Here is a 20413-nt window from a genome sequence, read left to right on the forward strand (position 1 = left end):
TGTAGTGTTTTTGTTATCAGTGGTGTGTCTGCAGTGTTTTTGTTATCAGTGGTATGCCTGTAGTGTTTGTGTTATCAGTGGTGTGCATGTAGTGTTTTTGTTATCAGTGGTATGTCTGTAGTGTTTGTGTTCTCAGTGGTATGTCTGTAGTGTTTGTGTTCTCAGTGGTGTGTCTGTAGTGTTTTCCTTATGAGTGGTATGCCTGTAGTGTTTTTGTTGTCAGTGGTGTGTCTGTAGTGTTTGTGTTATCAGTGGTATGTCGGTTGTGTTTTTGTTATCAGTGGTATGTCTAGTATTTTTGTTTTCATGGGTGTCTGTAGTGTTTATGTTATCAGTGGTATGTTTGTAGTGTTTTTGTTATCAGTGATGTGTCTGCAGTGTTTTTGTTATCAGTGGTATGCCTGTAGTGTTTGTGTTATCAGTGGTGTGCATGTAGTGTTTTTGTTATCAGTGGTATGTCTGTAGTGTTTGTGTTCTCAGTGGTGTGTCTGTAGTGTTTTCCTTATGAGTGGTATGCCTGTAGTGTTTTTGTTATCAGTGGTATGTCTGTAGTGTTTTTGTTATCAGTGGTATGTCTGTAGTGTTTTTGTTATCAGTGGTATGTCTGTAGTTTTTGTTTTCAGTGGTGTGTCTGTAGTGTTTTTGTTATCAGTGGTATGTCTGTAGTGTGTTTGTTATCAGTGGTGTGTCTGTAGTGTTTTTGTTATCAGTGGTATGTCTAGTGTTTTTATTGTCAATGGTATATCTGTAGTGGGTTTTTTTTCATCAGTGGTGTGTCTGTAGTGTTTTTGTTATCAGTGGTATGCCTGTAGTGTTTGTGTTATTAGTGGTGTGCCTGTAGTGTTTTTGTTATCAGTGGTATGTCTGTAGTGTTTGTGTTCTCAGTGGTGTGTCTCTAGTGTTTTGTACTCAGTGGTATGTCTGTAGTGTTTTGTACTCAGTGGTATGATTGTAGTGTTTTGTACTCAGTGGTATGTTTGTAGTGTTTTTGTACTCAGTGGTATGTTTGTATTGTTTTTGTACTCGGTGGTATGTTTGTAGTGTTTTGTACTCATCGTATGTTTGTAGTGTTTTGTACTCGGTGGTATGTTTGTAGTGTTTTGTACTCAGTGGTATGATTGTAGTGTTTTTGTTATCAGTGGTATGTCTGTAGTGTTTGTGTTCTCAGTGGTGTGTCTGTAGTGTTTTGTACTCAGTGGTATGTTTGTAGTGTTTTTGTACTCAGTGGTATGTTTGTAATGTTTTTGCACTGGGTGGTATGTTTGTAGTGTTTTGTACTCAATCGTATGTTTGTAGTGTTTTGTACTCGGTGGTACGTTTGTAGTATTTTGTACTCCGTGGTATGTTTGTAGTGTTTTGTACTCAGTGGTATGTTTGTAGTGTTTTGTACTCAGTGGTATGTCTGTAGTGTTTTATACTCAGCTCAGTGGTATGTCTGCTTTTGTACCAGTTATGATCGGTATGGAGTGCATTTATGGTGTTGACATTTCAGTTATATGATTTACATTTATTGGTATTGTTTTACTATTAGTTTGATCTGCATGGAGTACACTTATGGTTTTTACATTCCAGTAATATGATTTACATTTATTTGTGTTGTTTTACATTTAGTTTGATCATTATATAGTATGGTTAGGTTTTTACATTTCAGTAATATGATTTACATTTATTAATGTTGTTTTACCATTAGTTTGATCATTATGTAGTGTGGTTATGGTTTTTACATTTCAGTAATATGATTTGCATTTATTAATGTTGTTTTACCATTAGTTTCATAATTATGTAGTATGGCATGGGCGGATCCAAGGGGGGGGAGGGGGGACCAGGGGGACGCGTCCCCCCCAAAAAATTTTTCAAGTGCCCTCAAAATGTCCAAGTGCCCTTTTTGTTTGTAGAATTTTTTTTTTTTTAAGTAAACAATAATTATATTGTAGATAAATGAAATCAAGATTTTCGTGTACATGCGCAAGCTTGCAGATATGTGTCTGTGTTATTGAGTCTCAATGGGGCCCCATTGAGGTTCTAACGCGAGTGACGCCAATTTACTTCATTATTGCTAGTATATTATGACGTAGAACTGTAGGAATTCATATTAATTGTAAATATCAAAACTTGTAGTAAGGTTCCCTTTTGACGAGTCAATGTGCCCTTCTTTTTTGGTCCCCCCCTAAAAATATTTCCTGGATCCGCCCATGTATGGTTATAGTTTTTTACATTTCAGTAATATAATTTTTATTTATTTACGTTGCTTTACTATTAGTTTCATCATTATGTAGTGTGGTTATGGATTTAACAGTTCAGTAATATGATTACCATTTATTTGTGTTGTTTTAGTTTAAGGAGAAAGGCGAGGATTCTATGACTAAGGCTATCACCGAAGGATACCTTGGGCCATTTAAAACAGACAGTGAGATATCAACGGCATGGAATGCAGCACAAATTTTAGTATGTAGAAACAGGTTTAAGTATTGTACTGTCTTACCAGGTGTAGATTGAAGTGTTGCAGGTGTGCCCACCCTTCACCAAAATTTTAAAAACCCTAAATATAATCTATTGGGTACTGAAATTGGTTATTAGACTAACAGCTCACATTGCTATATCCTCTAATGTAACTTATACAATGTTTAGACGTAGTAATTTTAGATTTGCTGTTGAGCAAGGATTAGTATCATAACATAACAATTACATTTCCGTTACATTGATTAATTTAATGCCATGCCGTAATAACTCGAGTTTGTTCATTTCTCGATGAACGTAAATATAACGTCATTTTGCAAAATGCATTGTTATTAGAGAGGTTTAGATTGCTTACGTGTACGAGTACGGGTACGTGTGACGTTATGTTGCATGAACTTGTAGAAACGCTACTTATAAACGACGTTGATCGCACGCGTACGTGTAACACAACTTGCATATGATTGGACCAGTTATTTTGATAATGATCAATCAAATTTTGACAAATGTTTATGCTTTCCAATATGGATGCGATCGATATACATCTGTGTGACGATAATGATGGTGATTACCATTACCGTAACTTGTTATTGACTAAACCTGAAAACGATGTTTTCTTTGAATTATTTTTCTAATGCTGAATGTCGATCTATGTTTCGATTTAAAAAAGCTGATCTAGCAAATCTGACAAACCTACTACAAATTCCCAGTAGAGTAGTGTGTAACAACGGCACTGTTGCACCTGGTATTGAAAACTTATGTTTTCTGCTTCGGCGTTTGGCCTACCAGAGTAGATAGTTTAACATAAGTCCAATGTTTGGAAGACCAGTAGAGGACCTTTAAACATATTCAACACATTTTTGGACACCATTTATGACAAGAAGAAATACCTCTTATCGACTATGAACCAGGAATGGTTGTCAGTACGTCACATGCACGAATTTGCTAACGCTATATCAAATCGGTGCTCCCCTTCACAGATGTTGGTGATTCGTTGATGGCACCGTTCAACCGATTTATCGTCAAACGATTTCCTACAATTGTCACAAAAGAGTACATATGGTTCTGAGTTTCAAAGCATCAAAACTCCAAGTGGTATGATAGCAAATCTATATGGTCCGATAGAAGGAAAACGGCATGATGCAGGTGTGCTACGGTTAAGTAGATTAATACCAGAACTCTAAGAACATACGACAATTGATGGTGATATTTACTGCAGATACGGTGAGCCAGCCTATCCTCTAAGACCTCATTATATGGTTCCTTTTCTAGGTGCTAATTTGACTGCAAAACAGCAACAATTCATTAAAGCTATGTTGCAGGTTATGGTTTCTAGGTGCTAGCTTGACTGCAAAACAGCAACAATTCATTAAAGCTATGTTGCAGGTTATGGTTTCTAGGTGCTAGCTTGACTGCAAAACAGCAACAATTCATTAAAGCTATGTTGCAGGTTATGGTTTCTAGGTGCTAGCTTGACTGCAAAACAGCAACAATTCAACAAAGCTATGTCGCAGGTTATGGTTTCTAGGTGCTAGCTTGACTGCAAAACAGCAACAATTCAACAAAGCTATGTCGCAGGTTCCTGTTTCTAGGTGCTAGCTTGACTGCAAAACAGCAACAATTCATTAAAGCTATGTTGCAGGTTATGGTTTCTAGGTGCTAGCTTGACTGCAAAACAGCAACAATTCAACAAAGCTATGTCGCAGGTTATGGTTTCTAGGTGCTAGCTTGACTGCAAAACAGCAACAGTCCATCAAAGCTATGTCGCAGGTTCCTGTTTCTAGGTGCTAGCTTGACTGCAAAACAGCAACAATTCAACAAAGCTATGTCGCAGGTTATGGTTTCTAGGTGCTAGCTTGACTGCAAAATAGCAACAATTCAACAAAGCTATGTCGCAGGTTATGGTTTCTAGGTGCTAGCTTGACTGCAAAACAGCAACAATTCATTAAAGCTATGTCGCAGCTTATGGTTTCTAGGTGCTAATTTGACTGCAAAACAGCAACAATTCTACAAAGCTATGTCGCAGGTTCCTGTTTCTAGGTGCTAGCTTGACTGCAAAACAGCAACAATTCAACAAAGCTATGTCGCAGGTTATGGTTTCTAGGTGCTAGCTTGATTGCAAAATAGCAACAGTTCAACAAAGCTATGTCGCAGGTTATGGTTTCTAGGTGCTAGCTTGACTGCAAAACAGCAACAATTCAACAAAGCTATGTCGCAGGTTCCTGCTTCTAGGTGCTAGCTTGACTGCAAAACAGCAACAATTCAACAAAGCTATGTCGCAGGTTCCTGCTTCTAGGTGCTAGCTTGACTGTAAGACAGCAACAATTCAACAAAGCTATGTCGCAGGTTCCTATTTCTAGGTGCTAGCTTGACTGCAAAACAGGAAGGATTGTTTCTGTTTCTAGGTGCTAGCTTGACTGCAAAACAGCAACAATTCATCAAAGCTATGTCGTAGGTTCCTGTTTCTAGGTGCTAGCTTGACTGCAAAACAGCAACAATCCATCAAAGCTATGTCGCAGGTTCTTGTTTCTGTCGAGTGGATATTTGACCAAATAATTTTGAAATTAGCGTTCTTGGATTACTAAAAAAAATCCTAAACTCTACCATCAACCAGTAGGACAGTATTACATAACAGCAGCTCTCTTAATTAATTGCCACATTTGCTTGTATGATAGTGAAACGACTACATTATTTAGCCCACGAACTCTTTAAAAATATTTTGAACTGAAGAGTATATATTTTAAATATAAAATTATTTATTTCGCTTTCTATTTCACAAAAGAAAGGGGGAACTCAATAGCAAGTCACAAAAGGCAAAATACGTACATGTAAGTTTGAGAATTAAAATATAATTTAAGCTGAATTAACATTGATGTGTATTGTACTAGTCACGATCAATACATGTTTTACATCGATATCAAATTTCAGGTTCGATTGTGATTAGTTAAAAGAATATTGCATGTTTTATGGCCCATTCATAAAATGTAGTGAATGTTCATACATTTTTAAACTTGAATGATGTTATTTTGAATATCCTTACATAAAAATAAACTAGTGCATCTGGTATTAATGCATATATCAATTACTGGGTGTCACCTTAGTACGTTTGCTTAAATACCATAACCACACACACACACGCACACGCACACGCACACGCACTACTGAAACACATTGCATATACATGAGACACTGATATACTAAAACAAAATTATTTTAAATGTATTTAAAATGTAATTTTAACCAATGGAAGGTCCCTGTTTAGCCCTAGGTAGCCAGAAGCATGTTACAGTGGCAGCAGCAACCTCGGGACAATCTCTTTGTTTAAAGCAATTCCCATTTGTATCATACATTTTGTCCGGCACTTCTGGTTTTGTAATAATCTCATTATATGTGCTGTGGCATGATGACATTTATGCCCTGCTACAGTACCATGTATACATGTGGACATCTTGGAGTTCTTTCATTTTTAATTTGTTTTATATTATTGTTGTAGCTTCAGTGTTGTGGTGTGTCAGGTCAAGATGACTACAGCACGATGGGTCAGTGGGACACACCATGGAAGATAGAAAACGCAAAAATCCCATTCTCGTGCTGCAAGATTAATAGCATTGAAAAGGCAATGGAACTGATCACTATGAAGGAAGTTCACATCATAAAGGACTTTCTTAAAGATCCGAATTGCCCCGTGTCGCGCACAGACAGTCACACAGAGGTACGTATTCACATTGTTCTAACACTATTGACATTCTAGAGAGAACTAGTCACATAATTATTACCAACGTACTCCGTGTCGCGCACAGACAGTCACACAGAGGTGTGTATTATCATTGTTCTAACACTATTGACATGCTAGAGAGGACTAGTCACATAAGTATCACCAACGTGTCCGTGTCGCGCACAGACAGTCACACAGAGGTACGTATTCACATTGTTCTAACACTTTTGACATGCTAGAGAGGACTGGTCACAGACTGATCACCAACTTGCCCCGTGTCGCGCACAGACAGTCACACAGAGGTACGTATTCACATTGTTCTAACACTATTGACATGCTAGAGAGGACTGGTCACAGACTGATCACCAACTTGCCCCGTGTCGCGCACAGACAGTTACACAGAAGTACGTATTCACAAATTTCTAACACTGTTGACATGCTAGAGAGAACTGGTCCGGTATGATCACCTGGGGAGGGAACCCTATTAGCAAACATCTAACTGTTTGTTTACAATAGTCTTCCTTGGCTCTAAGATACCACTAAATTGAAGCTTAGCGTCAAAGTAGTGGACAGTTTCAATTTAGATGGGACTTGAACCGCAGATTTGTAACTAAATAGCAGATTTGAAACTCAGTTTTAAAGTTTCAAATATGTCGGAGCTTTTGAACGGGTCAATTTGAAACTCGTCTAAAGTTTTAAATCCTAATGGGACTCGCGTTCCTTTGTTCATCTGTGTATACATTTGTGTGGGCATGTGCTTGTGTTTATTTGAGAGATATTTTGTGTCTGTGTGTTTCAGCGTATGTGAGTGTGTATCCTCGTTTTATCAACAAGCATATGTTTATCTTGTTCACTTTAATAATAAAGTGTATAAAACCTGTTATTTTGTTTAAGGGCCATTCTCCCAAATTATGTCATATTGCGTTACCCACCTCTAAAATTGATAAAAGTATGAAGACAGAAATAAATGTCACTTAGATAATTAAATATTCATCAGAAACTCACATAATGTTTTTTTAGGATAACCACATGAAATTATGAACAAATGCTTGATTTAATAGGGTGACAAACCTGAAATTGCCATGTTACAAATTGGGGCCATGAGACTGAACCTAAATGAAAATAAAGTTAAAAGTTTGTTTTGCTTAACGACACCAATAGAGAACCTTGATTTGTTAATCATTTAGTAATTCTGATTACATGAGACCCACTACATTTTTCCATTAGTAGCAAAGAATCTTTTATATGCACCATCCCACAGACAGGATAACACATACCATGGCCTTTGATATACTTGGAAAATGTTTACAGTCTTATTAATATACATTGACCGAACCAGGGTAGAGCATGGGGCCATGGTCTGAGTCACATACTCCCCCCCCCCCCCCCATACACACGCAAACAATGTGGGTGGCCCCTCAGTACTAAACCCTCGCTATACCAATACTTTCGCACCCCAACTCCGACTTCAACGGTCCTGATAAAGAATCAAATAAACCAACCTCTATTGATATATATTGTTTGCGTGTGTATGGTGGAGGGGGGTATGTGACTCAGATCATGGCTCCCATGCTCTACCCTGGTTCGGTCAATGCATATTAATAAGACTGTAAAAGAAATGTTCAAAGTGTATCAAAGGCCATGGTATGTGTTATCCTGTCTGTGGGGTGGGTAGAGTGGCTTATGCAGGGGTTATCTGACTTTTCAGAAGTCAAGATAGCGTGGGGGGCACAGACCTTCTGGGGTTGGGATGCTGACCGCTAAGGTGACCTCATTGTAAACTAGGTTAATGGATTTTGCATCTATAGGGGTGAGCGTGGGAAAGGGAATAAGAACAATCTGGTTTCAACTAGTTCTTTAAATGTGTTGAGACATGTTCGCATGCTGACCTCGAGTTAGCGTGGGTACGTCATTATCAGTGCTTAAAAATCCCAGAGTTAGAGCGCTTGGCATTCACTCAGCAGAACTGCAGAGGAAAGACGTACAACTTTGTTCATCACAATATATAATGTTATATATAAAATGGCATCGGGATATTCAACAAGCACTACAGAAGGCAATGAAACCAGATGTCAGATAGATTTTGGTTGTTACATATTCATGGTGGCAAAAACGTGGAATGGCAAATCGTTATTCACATTCGTCAGTTTTCTACCAAGAAAGGCATCCCTCTGACGATGAAACAGTGATTGGAACTAGCGACATTCAAACGGGACTTTAACACATCACAGCATCTCGGCGGTATCATCTATGTCGAGACGAGTTATAAAGGTGTGAACATTCGTCAGTGAATGGATTTCGGACAAGAACTGAAACCTTCACGTCGCGGTGTTAAATTGAATGGCGAACAGTGGGAAAAGCTCCAAGAATGCTTAGTTGGTAAGTGCCTGAAATGAGAGATATCATACTTACTAGAAGATCATCAGAATGTGATGGGAGCCATGACATGTTTAAAATGTAATCCTGGAAATTAGACAGAATCGTTTCAAACTTGTTCAGATATGTTCGGAGTTGTGATGTCAGGAAAACCCCCAGACACTGTGTATAAAAACTTTAGATTAGGACTGTGCATCAAGCTATGTTTCCATTAATACGGCTACGGTGCGGGTACGTGTGCATCAAATATCGCACACCATTGGTTTTATAATAAGTGTTTCTATTAATTTGTACAGCGCCTGCTCGGGAATGCATGCGATTTGTTTCGATCGGATCATGGAGTGATTCCAGCTAGCCCACATAAGAATCACATAGTGGATTCCCATGGATTGCAGGGGCTTCCCCCAAAATTCCAACTATATCTCATGTACTTTCAATGACACTGATGTTGAAAAACGTATCCAACTTGTACTAGACCAAATTTAAGGCGCGTGTATGACTGTACAGATCCCCATCATCGAGATTTACAATATATATATATATATCTCAAAGACTATGAAAACGCACCACCTATTTTTGTGCGCATATATGTTGTTTTAAGCAAATTATTAAACTGGAAATGCATTTCAGTAATTCATAATCGTGACCTTCATTTGTTTCGGAATTGTTTTTAATGTAAATGTACGTGACAATAATCCTAGATGCCAAAATGGCAAAACGCGTATTTTTCACTTGAAAGTCAAGTTCATGTGGCAATTCGAGATTCTCGTGCAACATTCTCCTTTACATAATAACACAATCAAGAATCTATGCCGTTAGGTTACCTAACTTTCACCATAACAAATCCACGATGCCTAGACTTTCTAAAAACTAACGCAACCAAGCAATAGGTCTTTTAGCAGCAGGAATTTCTGTCAGAGAGATGGCCAGACGTTTTAATTTAGATGTAAGGTATAGACAGACTGGAGTTACCCGGGGTCGACCAAGACCAGGTGCCCAATGCGTTACAACACCAGCCCAAGACTGTCATATAGGGCTGCTTCATTTACGCGGCCATTTTCGAACATCACAATAGCCCACATGGAACATCGTCGATTACAAGCCGCTGGACTACGTACATGACGACCTTACGTTCGGCCAATTTGTACTTCAAGGCACCGTCAGCAGCGAATGCAGTGGGCACAATAACATCACAACAGGCGTAGATTGCAGTGGAGGCATGTCCTTTTCACAGATGAAAGCAAGTTCCATCTCTATCATGCTGACGGTCGACAACACGTCTGGAGACGACGCGCGAGACGTTTTGCAGATTGCTGTGTTTTGGAATCCAACAGATGGGGGGGGGGGGGGGGAGGGGGGGGCAGCGTAATGGTTTGGGGAGGTTTCAGCTACCATCACCAGACTCTCCTGTACATTTGGAGAGAACGTGTTACTGCTGTGAATTACAGAGATCACATTCTGCGGCCGATAGTTATCCCCCATTTTCGTGCCCATCCAGAATTACAGATTTTGCAGCAAGACAATGCTTGTTCGCACACTGTACGTGTATGCATGCAGTTTTTGCAACGCAGACACATCAACGTCATGCAATGACCTGCAATGTCACCTGATATGGCATCCATTGAACACATGTGGTGCGAAATTGGGAGGCAATTGTCCAGAGGACAGCAGTTACAGACTGTGCAATAATTAGAGGACGCTTTGGTGCGAGAGTGGAACAGAATTCCACAGACATTCATCCAAAACCTTGTCACCTCTATGAGAAGAAGATGTACGTTTTGCATAGCTGCACGTGGGGGACACGCATATACTAACATTTGGAGACATCTTTGTAATCTGATCTTACATTTTTATTTTATTGAGTAATGAATTCATTAATTCCATTCAAACAATTTTACAACTTTTTTAATTTTTACATTTGCTATGCTATCATTATTATAATTTGAAATATTCAGCGATTTTAATTTCCTTGACAAGAAATTATGAAACATTTTTTAAGTGGTGTGTTTTGTTAGTCTTTGAGGATTACGTAATAAATGAGAGCCTCAACCTCTGCAGCATAGTTTGTGCAGTGTTTCCTTGTTGGAAAATGTGCCTCCTCTCGGTAGCCACTAGGGTCCATGATGTATATTCCAGCCCCTTCGTTTTACACTGCATGTTGCAGACTCATCAGTATATACCTGTGTCCATGATGTCTCTGGGTACTGTTCATCAATTATGGCCAGTGTCAGGGCTCGTTTGTATGGTTTACTGTGTTCCTCCCCAGGGGTGAAGTCTTGGACCACTGTGCAGATCTTTACATTGTCCAGTTGTGGTTCCCATGGTGGGATGCAGCTGACAGTACTAACTTGATGGCTTTTATCTGGGAGTTGTCCCTTATGTTGCCTCAGGAGTGATTTTCTCTGTTTATGAAAGCTAGTTCTTTTGAGTCTGTTGCAGGGATAGCCATTCATTCTGTTATTCGTTGGGTGTTGTGACTTGAACTTAGTGGCTTGTATCACGAGCTTGGAGTTCCGGCGTTTGCTGAGTGGTACGATGCCAGTGAGCTGTTCCATTTTCTCGATGGGGGTTGACCTCATTGCTCCAGTTATTACCCTGAGTGCTTGGTTTTGAACCCTGTCTAGTTTTTGTTAATGTGACTTTGCTGCTGTTGACCATGCACTGGATCCGTATGGTCCTTAGTAGACACTTTTCAGTATGTTATGATCAGCACCCCACTTGGTGCCAGCTAGTTTTCTCATTATGGCAAGTTTTCTTCAAGCTTTGGCCTCGGCTTTCTCCATTTGTGCTTTCCAGGTCTGTCTCTTGTCAAAAGTGACCCCCAGGTATGTCTGTTGGTTCTCATACTGGAGAGGCGTGTCATCAAGTTTTAGGTTGCCTGCTTCCTGCTTTGTGTAGAGTGAGAGGAGTGACAGCTGACTTGTCTTTGTTGATTGTCATGCAGCAGTCACGAGATGTAACACTGACAAGGGCAAGCTGCATGCGATATGTTGCTGTTGTTGCATACTCCTCCGAGCACCACAAAACTAGGTCATCTGCATATAGTGCTTTGGGTAGTTATGTGATCAGGTCATTGATGAAGAGAGTAGGTGACAGTACTCCTCCCTGAGGTACTCCATGGAATATGACTTCTTTCTTGCTGTGTTGGCCATCTACCATTACTCTCGCCCTTCGGTTATGAAGATAAGACTTGGTCCACCTGTACATGTTGCCACATATACCGTTTTTGTAGCTCTGCTAGCTGGCCATCAGACCTTGTCAAAGGCCTTTTGCAGATCAATGAAGGAGGCAAGAACAACCTTCTGTGCTTGGAAAGCATCTTCGATTACTTGTGACAGGTAGGTTGCCTGGTCTTCTGCGCTGTGCAATTGTCTAAATCCTGCCTGTTCTTGAGTGATGATGTTCTCAGTGTCAAGGAACTGTTGAAGCCGATGGTTGATGATGCGCTCTAGGGTCTTGCAGACACAGCTAGTTAGGCTGATGGGTCTGTAGCTGCTTGCCTCTTTGTTTGTTTTTACCTTTTTTCAGTATGGGTATCGTCACCGCCTCTTTTCAGATTTGTGGCACCTTGCGTTCAGACCAGCTTAGGTTGAAAATTTCCAACAGTTTGGATCGCGCAGTATTGCCTAGGTGTTTCAGCATTTCATTAGTAATACCATCCGGTCCTGGAAATTTTTTTTTTTTTTTATGTTTGATACCATTTTCAAGTTTTGGTAGAGTTATACTATTCATCATGGAATCTTTCGCGGTAGCTCTACTTGCCATTTATTGTTGTTCCCTTTGTACTTCTTTCATCAGAGTTGAGTCACTTTCCTTGGCATAGGTCTTTGTTAAAAGGTTAGCAGATTTCTTACCTGTGAGTATATTTCCATCCTCCATTAGGGTGATCTTCTGTCCATGGGATTCTTCCTCATTTTGTTGTTTTGTAAGTTTTCATTATTTGGTGCTGTCCTTTTCAAGGTAGAGTGCAGCAGTTTTGTCTCTCCAATATTGGTTCTGAGGTATATGGCTTTAGCATGCTGAAGCTTTAGGTTGTGGTGCTGTTTCATTGATTTTGTCTACATCAGAGAATGACTATGATTTGTTATACAAATAAAAAAATAAAAATAAATGAAAAAACCCACCTAGAAGTAGTACTAAACCAAATAACTTCGGCTGGGTCAAGGTTTCAGGTGCACCGAACTTTTGATAGAGAAATAAACACCACAAGTCCTGTGATTGGTGATAAATGTGAGTGTGTTGGTTGTAAAAAATAAAAAAATAGTTTCATCTGGGCAAAAAAATGTATGCAATTTTATTTTTATCTAGTACCACTGTGTCAAGTAGCCTTGTGTTTGAAACATGTATGGGGTACCTGTACAAAAACGTACTCGAATTTTGTGCGGAACTAGGGTAGTCATAGACGCTACGCGTTATCTCAGAAATGAGCAGCTTGAACCCCATGTTTTCTGATTTACTTTTAGGGATTTATGGGATTTGATTTGGTAGTATACACCCTATATTTAGGAACATTTTAATGGGATTCCTTATGTAGGTGCTTCCTCAATTTGCTGAGCCTAGACTAATGTATTTTTTAAATATTTAGGAGTCACAGCAGGCCTTAAAATGTTCCAGAGGGGTCACGTGACCGCTGTGACACCTCGTTGGATCCGCGCCTGTGTTTCCTGTCGAGTAGAGGAAACCACAATCTTTTGAAGTGATAGCAACGAACTTTGCCGTCAGTTTCAGTTTTCTCCAAATGATTACGCTAAAAAGGGATGAATCATTGCATGTTTATTTCTATTAATACCGTAATGGGCAAGCTATTCAAACTTTCTGGGATTGATCCTGCTTTCTTCATGGCATAAATACGACGTACTCTAGTTTATAAGCATACATTATATATATATACACACACACACACACACACATACACACACACACACACACATACACACGCGTGCGCTCACACACACACAGAGATAGAGACAGACAGACAGAGAGAGAGAGGGGGTGAGAGAGAGAGAGAGAGAGAGAGAGAGAGAGAGAGAGAGAGAGAGAGAGAGAGAGAGAGAGAGAGAGACAGACAGAGAGAGAGACAGAGAGTGAGAGTTGGGAATTCAGACTGCGCATAGTTCTTTCGATTCATATTTTTATACGCGAAAAAATACTTGCTGTCAATTCTTATAATTAATTTATAATTAATGTGAGCAGCATAATTAATAACTTTGTTTAGCTTTCAATATTATTATAGTAGTGTTTGTTTAAAGAGCCAGGCTTATGGAGCATTAACACACTGTGTATGTATGTGTGTGTGTGTGTGTGTGTGTGTGTGTATATATATATATATATATAAAATACCTTGGGATATAAAAACACTGCCCAGGTTGATAGCATGCGGCGGATTCCACTCATTCTGTTAGTAGGTCAACATGGCGACAACAGAGAATGATTTTTCGACAAACAGCTGATTCTTAATGAACGCTAGTTTGGACATTTTGGTCTTATCACATTTGTCCATCTAGTCTAATGGAAGAAGGAGAAAATTTGTTAGAGGTACTTCCTAATCAATTTGAGCCTGAATACAACAACGATGATCCAGCGAGCCAAATTACTACGTATTGAAGTGGTAAGCAAAAAAGACCCAGATGGCGAAAGACGACTCACCGATCTTGAAAGTTGGTAAGACAAATTTGGAATTGATCTTAATTATAGAGATGGTATACATTGTCAAATAATGTATTTTTCTGGTCCCCGTTATATTTAATTTATTGCCAATATAGGGTCATATTTTCAGACAAAATATCTCAGTCTAGACATTTTCAATGGTCACATATTTTCGTGTATATGATATTTAAACATGTAGGCTGCTATCCCACAATCGCTCAAAACCTGGAAATGTTTTTTGTGATTATTTTAGTTTGGGTCATTGTAGTTCCATCAACAAAAGACAAAATATTTTTAGCCAATTTGTTCAAAATTTAGCAATTGGGTGGGTGACATCTGAGAATATATGCCTAGTATTGTAGTAGTAATAATACAAGTAACTTGACAGCATGCAGATTTCATTATTTATAATGAATAATAATGTGTACAAAAGAAAACAGGACAAGATTCTTAACAGTTTTATTGGAATATTTATTTACATAATTATATATTACTTGGTACACACTGTATACAGGGCTAGTTCTTGGCCATCAGAAACTTTCGCCAAATTATCTATCAAACTTAAAATGTTTAAGAAACTCAGAAATTGGCGAATTTGGCAAGTGCCAGATCTAGCCCTGTTATATAATATGAAAATTAAACTATCACTTGATTATATAAGGACAAAGTACATAAAGAAATGATTTCTGCAACTGCAAAGCAATAAATGGATATGATTTTATTATCAGTAAATACTTGACATATTTAAAACTATTTAAACGAAAGATTCATTTAACATCTCCACTCTGTATATGTGTGTTATCTAGGTGAAATTAGTTCCGTTGCTCACGTCAGTGTTTATTTGTACTAAAAAAAACTTTTGTCAGAACACATTCCTACAGCCCTCGAAATAAGTTGCTAACATTTGTTCATGCCTTGCATTTTGACTTGTCAGGATAAAAGGACAAGTGCCTATTTTGAACACTATTAATCATTGTCTGTTGGATGTAAAATATTTTGTTGTATTGGCAGTGAAAGAAAATCTGCCATGGGGCAGTGCTTGGGACAGAATAAAAGCCATAAAAAATTAATTTTTCCCATACAATCGATTTTGGATTTTTAGGATCTATTATGACATTGGTAGAACAATATAATGTTTTTGTTATAATCCTTCATTGAAACATCACCAATAGCATTGAATTAAACTATGTACCAATTTAGTCATTCCATATTATTTCACTTGGTATTTTAATAAACACTTTTTGGAGAAAAAAAAAAACAGGCAAGTCTTAGTTGTTGACACACGAGTACCTTTTATGTAGCATTCTAACTCTTCAGTGATATAAAATTAATTAAACTGAATGTGAACACAAACATCAATATTCTGTAATTAGGTGCAACTGTGGAAAATGTACAATTATGGATACAGCACTGCGTGTAGCTATGGTTTCTTCGATGTCTGGTCACTTAAAGTTGGAACATAGAAAGCTGAGAATGTTAAAGAGTCCAAGATAGAGGAAAGTTCTGCTGGATTTGATATCACTCCATCACACAGCATGGCCATCAGTTTGTCCGTGTACCCTGAAATAACCAGCAATGTAACCTACATGATTAATAAAGATATTTTATATATGCATACATGCATTAGTCACATTTACTTTGTTTCTAAGATGATAAATGAAAAACCTTTATGTTGTTGAACATGATCTACACGTGGCTGGTAGCCGAGTGGTAATACGCTTGCTTGATGTGCCGTTAGTTTGGGATCGATCCCCGTCGGTCCCATTGAGCTATTTCCCGTTCCAGTCAGTGCACCACGACTGGTATATCAAAGGAATATTCCATCCATAGAATTCAATTCAAAGGAATAACATTTTAGCATTTTAAAAAAAACGCGTTCAAATCAAATGTGGCCAGGTCAGGTCAGGTCAGGTGTATAAGAATATTATTGACTAACGTGCGCCCTACACTAGATTAAAAACACTCGTTGTAATATAAATGTCTCACACTGGAAGCGTTTAGTATTCTCTATGTACCCGTTTTGAGAGAAAAGCATGATTTTTACTTTTGTTTGGCAATGAATTAGGGCAGGGCAGCAATAATCAGGGACAGGGCGGCACAAAATGCGGCATGGCACAGCACCCTTATATTTATTGTTAGCTAGAACACTTGGCCCATTGATAAACATTGTGTATGGTGACTTATACATTTTGGGGGGTTTGGGACAATTCAGTAATAAATGGATATCTTTATATGTGAAAATTTTTAAAAGATAAAATGTCTTATTTTGACCGAATAATATGGTTTCCCTTTAAATAATGTTTGCAGACATTGCACCACCGCTGTGATTCTATATTCATTGTTAATGTTTTGTTTGTTTTTGTTTTCTGATTGTTTTGTGTTGTTGTTTTAAAAAAAACACCATACTGCCTCCTTTCTCTCCTGTGATTTCCATCTCATATCTTCCCAATCTGGCAGCTCATATCTTTAATAAAAACAATTTTTAAAATCTGTCCACCTCCACATCCCAGTTATTTTGTCATCAACTTTGACTTGGTGCATGTCCTCTGTGACCATCCGTGTCATTTCGCATATGTATATATATATCTATATCTATATATTATTTTTAGGGTTGCTTTGCTGCTTTGACGAACAGAATTAACCAGTTCGTGGCATACCTCATTGTAGTTGGCGTTGCCTTGGCTGTTGTTGAGGTTAGTATAACATTAATTATATCCAAGGATTATTTTTAAAAAAATACCCAACAGAAATCTGGGAATCCAGTTTCTGTAACTGAAAATCATGGAAATCCAGTGACATTCAAATAACATCACTGTACTGATACAATAACATCATTGCACAATGTATGTTTTGTTGCGGTTTTTTTTTTAGGGGGGGGGGGGGGGGGGGGGGGGGGGGTTAACAAAAAAAGCTAGCTAAATCATTGTTTATTTAATTATTTTAATGTATTCCAACAAAGTAATGGTGTAATAATCATTGTAAAATTGAAAGATTTGAGTAACACCAAGTAAACACTAATACAATGAACAAAAGCATTCATACATCAATATAAAGGTTCTTTAAAACAAAACTAATAACATGTCCTTTATTTGGAGAAAAAAGGAGAAGTTTCAGATAGGTGATTATTAATGATTTCTATTTCATCAGCTACAGATCTGATTGTTTATGACCGGATGTATCAGCTGGTAGTGTTGAAACAAAATCAATTAGACATATTTATTTTAAAATAGTTCATTTGTGAGTATGGTTACGGACACTAGAGAATATTTTGTGACCAACCTATACGTTTTATCAATTGTATAATTTTCTTATGACATTGATAATATTATACTTTTTATTCCCAAGTCATAGTCCTTTACTCAATACAGAGGTAGTCCGCCACATAGTAGGGTTTGTCTGATGGTGAAGGTTTCTCCTTACCACCTCTCATCATATTCCCCAGTGAATTAATTTCTCAGATGAATTAGTTGCACATGGTCTCACACTTTGAATCGAAAAGGTTTCTTCATTTTGGGTGTATTCTTCACATCTTCCTTGGGTCATCGGATTTAAGGCTGTTAGGTACTGGGTTCGTATCCCACATATTACGAGAGCACACACACCGTCGCAATGTTTGTTAATGTGTCGACCATTGGTTACACGAGGAGCGTTGCCAGATGAAAACAGTACATTTAAATAAATTTCTACATCAAAAAAAAACTTCTGCTATTATTCATTAGACGCTTGATGTTGGGGTAAAATAGTATCCTATACACATTTTCACCATAAATATTAATATTTTACAAATATTTCGCAAGGTCTGGAACGTTTATCGGTTTTTCTTTTAGGATCTTAATGCCTTTTAGGAACTCTGACTGTCTGAAAGTGATTATAATTTAGTTTCACATACCAAGTTACCTAAATATTCCAGGTTGTGAAATCATATCTTTATGTGGTTTGGCTATGCTTGTTGCAGTGTTGAGTACTCTCCCCCTTCCCCCACTGAACACTCGTCAGTGTTCATCAGTGTTCTCACTCTGTTGCTGATGTTATATTTCGGAACATCTTGGATGTATTCATTGATATCGGACATTCATCAAGTAACTTTGTCAGTTTATTTCCAAAGCGATAATTTCCGAATGTATAAAACATGAGAGTTATCTCTCGTATTTTCGTGTGAAGGTATGGTCTAGAATGTTTTTCATAGAACGCCGAGTTTCATAAAACGTATTTGATTTATATTAGATCCATTTTTACACAAACAGTTAGCATCCTTCTTAGAAAATCATCGTCTAACTGCCATTTGACATCTACGTTAGTAGTTTACAACTGCCTCGTACCAATTTTAAATTTTCACAGTAATTTACAACAATAGTAGGGTACGCCTAGCGTGAAACAGGCTGGCGATCATAGACAAAAATTAAGGTCCCGATCGTAGGTATTTACGGCGACAGTAGTGCTAAGATCGCTTCATGGAACCGGGCCCTGTACATCATGTAAATTCTTTTCATCTGTATCATGTTACGGTAAGATGGAATGTCATTCTCCAAGACCTCTGAATCAGTTTCATCTTTCTATAGATCAATAACTACTATATTATTGTTGAAAACTCCATCTATATGTGTACAGTAAATATTGGGTGCTTAACCTTTAGACTACTGGATTAATTTTTAACTAAAACCACGTTGAGTGGGTACAAGTTTATAATTTTTACTCACATATATGTTTTATAAAAACATGAAATAAAGTTCATATATTAATCGGTAAGTATTATTTTCGTGTCTTTTTTTGTAATTTTTATTATTTTAGATCGGCTAATGGTGATTAAAATTAGGCAAAAAATTGAAAAAGTTGCGTTTACTTACGGGCATTTGTGGCCAGCTGTCCAGTATTTATGTCCATTATTCCCGATAACAGTGGTTTTCTGACCAGAATTTTTTTTTAAACCCGAACTAAGATTCATATTGCAGTATTTGGTAATTTTCGTTGTTGGTAAAACGATCAAATTTATTATCAAATTAGCTGTCACAATCAGCTATCGATCCCTGAAAATGACCGCGACGTGCCGCCATTGTTGTCAAGCGAAAATACTTGCCGAAAACCACTTTTTGAACTCAAAATTTCAAGGTATTTTCAATTGAAAAAATCAAAACAAAAGCACCATTTTGAAAAAAAAATCTTTTTTCTTTAATTATATTTCCGTTTCCGGTGAGTGTCGTGTGCAAAACGGCGGGAAATATGAATTGGGGAATGCACTGTATACAGTGTACAGTATATCGACTGACGTGACGTCGGGCGAGATATCTCGCCTGCAGTAGTCAGAAGGTTAAAGTATAACTTCATTAGTATTCATTCAATTAATGTCTACCCTTAAATCTAAAGTATCTACCTTGTCGGTGAGAACACAAACCTATTCTTCACAAATGGTGTTCACCTATCTTGAACTGTTGATCTCATTCACACATAGAATACTAAACACACTTGCCTGTTATACCATTTATATGGAACTTGTCAACAGTTTTTGTATTTGACGGGCGAAAGCTTGTGTATTTACATTCGTGTTGAGTTGGTGACAACATCTGTACCGTAGATATAGCATTGTTTTGGTCTTGACCACCTTCCTGTAGTCTCACTACTTGTTTTACTCTAAAATTATTTGTTTATCAATGCCTCAAACCAGCAACGTGTCTTGCCATCATAATGTGTTGTCATCCTTGTACAGGCAGTGTTCGAAATACATTGTTTTAACTACCTGCTCATTATGACTACCTGCAAACGAACATTCTTACCTGTAATGATGACATTAAAACTGGCTATGATTAATGTGTTGAGTTTTTCCTTGACTTGAAGACATTTTTGAAACAACAATAATGGCTTTATCAATTTAATCTGTTTGTCAAAGCAATCTGTCTTGGAAGTCACAGTACTTCTGCAGGCAGTGTAAGACTTAGAAAGATGTATCATTCTGGGAAATGTTTATTGGTCATGATTACAATTTTGTTATTCACAGTTATGTTACTTTAAGCTTATATCAAGTAAATGAACTTTATTGTCTGCAAGTTATGTTGTCTGTTGCTCATAGATATTTGAATGATTAATCAATTTCATGATCTGACACCCATGCATCTTGACCGTCTGTGGGGTCTTTCACTGCCCTTGGCCCATAAGGCCTTACCCCAAGGCGTCGTGTTGCTTCCCTACATTATACCACAGTGCAAGTGCATAACTGTATTATAGTCGACA

The 20413-nt window shown here is 37.9% G+C and overlaps 1 protein-coding gene across 1 annotated transcript in view; it reads left to right on the plus strand.

The window, feature by feature from the left end:
• Positions 1–20413, plus strand: part of LOC121383115 (tetraspanin-18-like) — a 66068-nt gene that overhangs the window by 38295 nt on the left and 7360 nt on the right. The window contains exons 4-6 of the mRNA XM_041512906.1: positions 2335–2445; positions 5948–6166; positions 16801–16884. Coding sequence (XP_041368840.1) covers positions 2335–2445; positions 5948–6166; positions 16801–16884 — 414 coding nt within the window. The remainder of the gene's footprint in view (positions 1–2334; positions 2446–5947; positions 6167–16800; positions 16885–20413) is intronic.

The sequence above is a fragment of the Gigantopelta aegis genome, chromosome 10 (genome assembly GCF_016097555.1).
Source record: "Gigantopelta aegis isolate Gae_Host chromosome 10, Gae_host_genome, whole genome shotgun sequence".
Taxonomy (NCBI): Eukaryota; Metazoa; Mollusca; class Gastropoda; order Neomphalida; family Peltospiridae; genus Gigantopelta; species Gigantopelta aegis.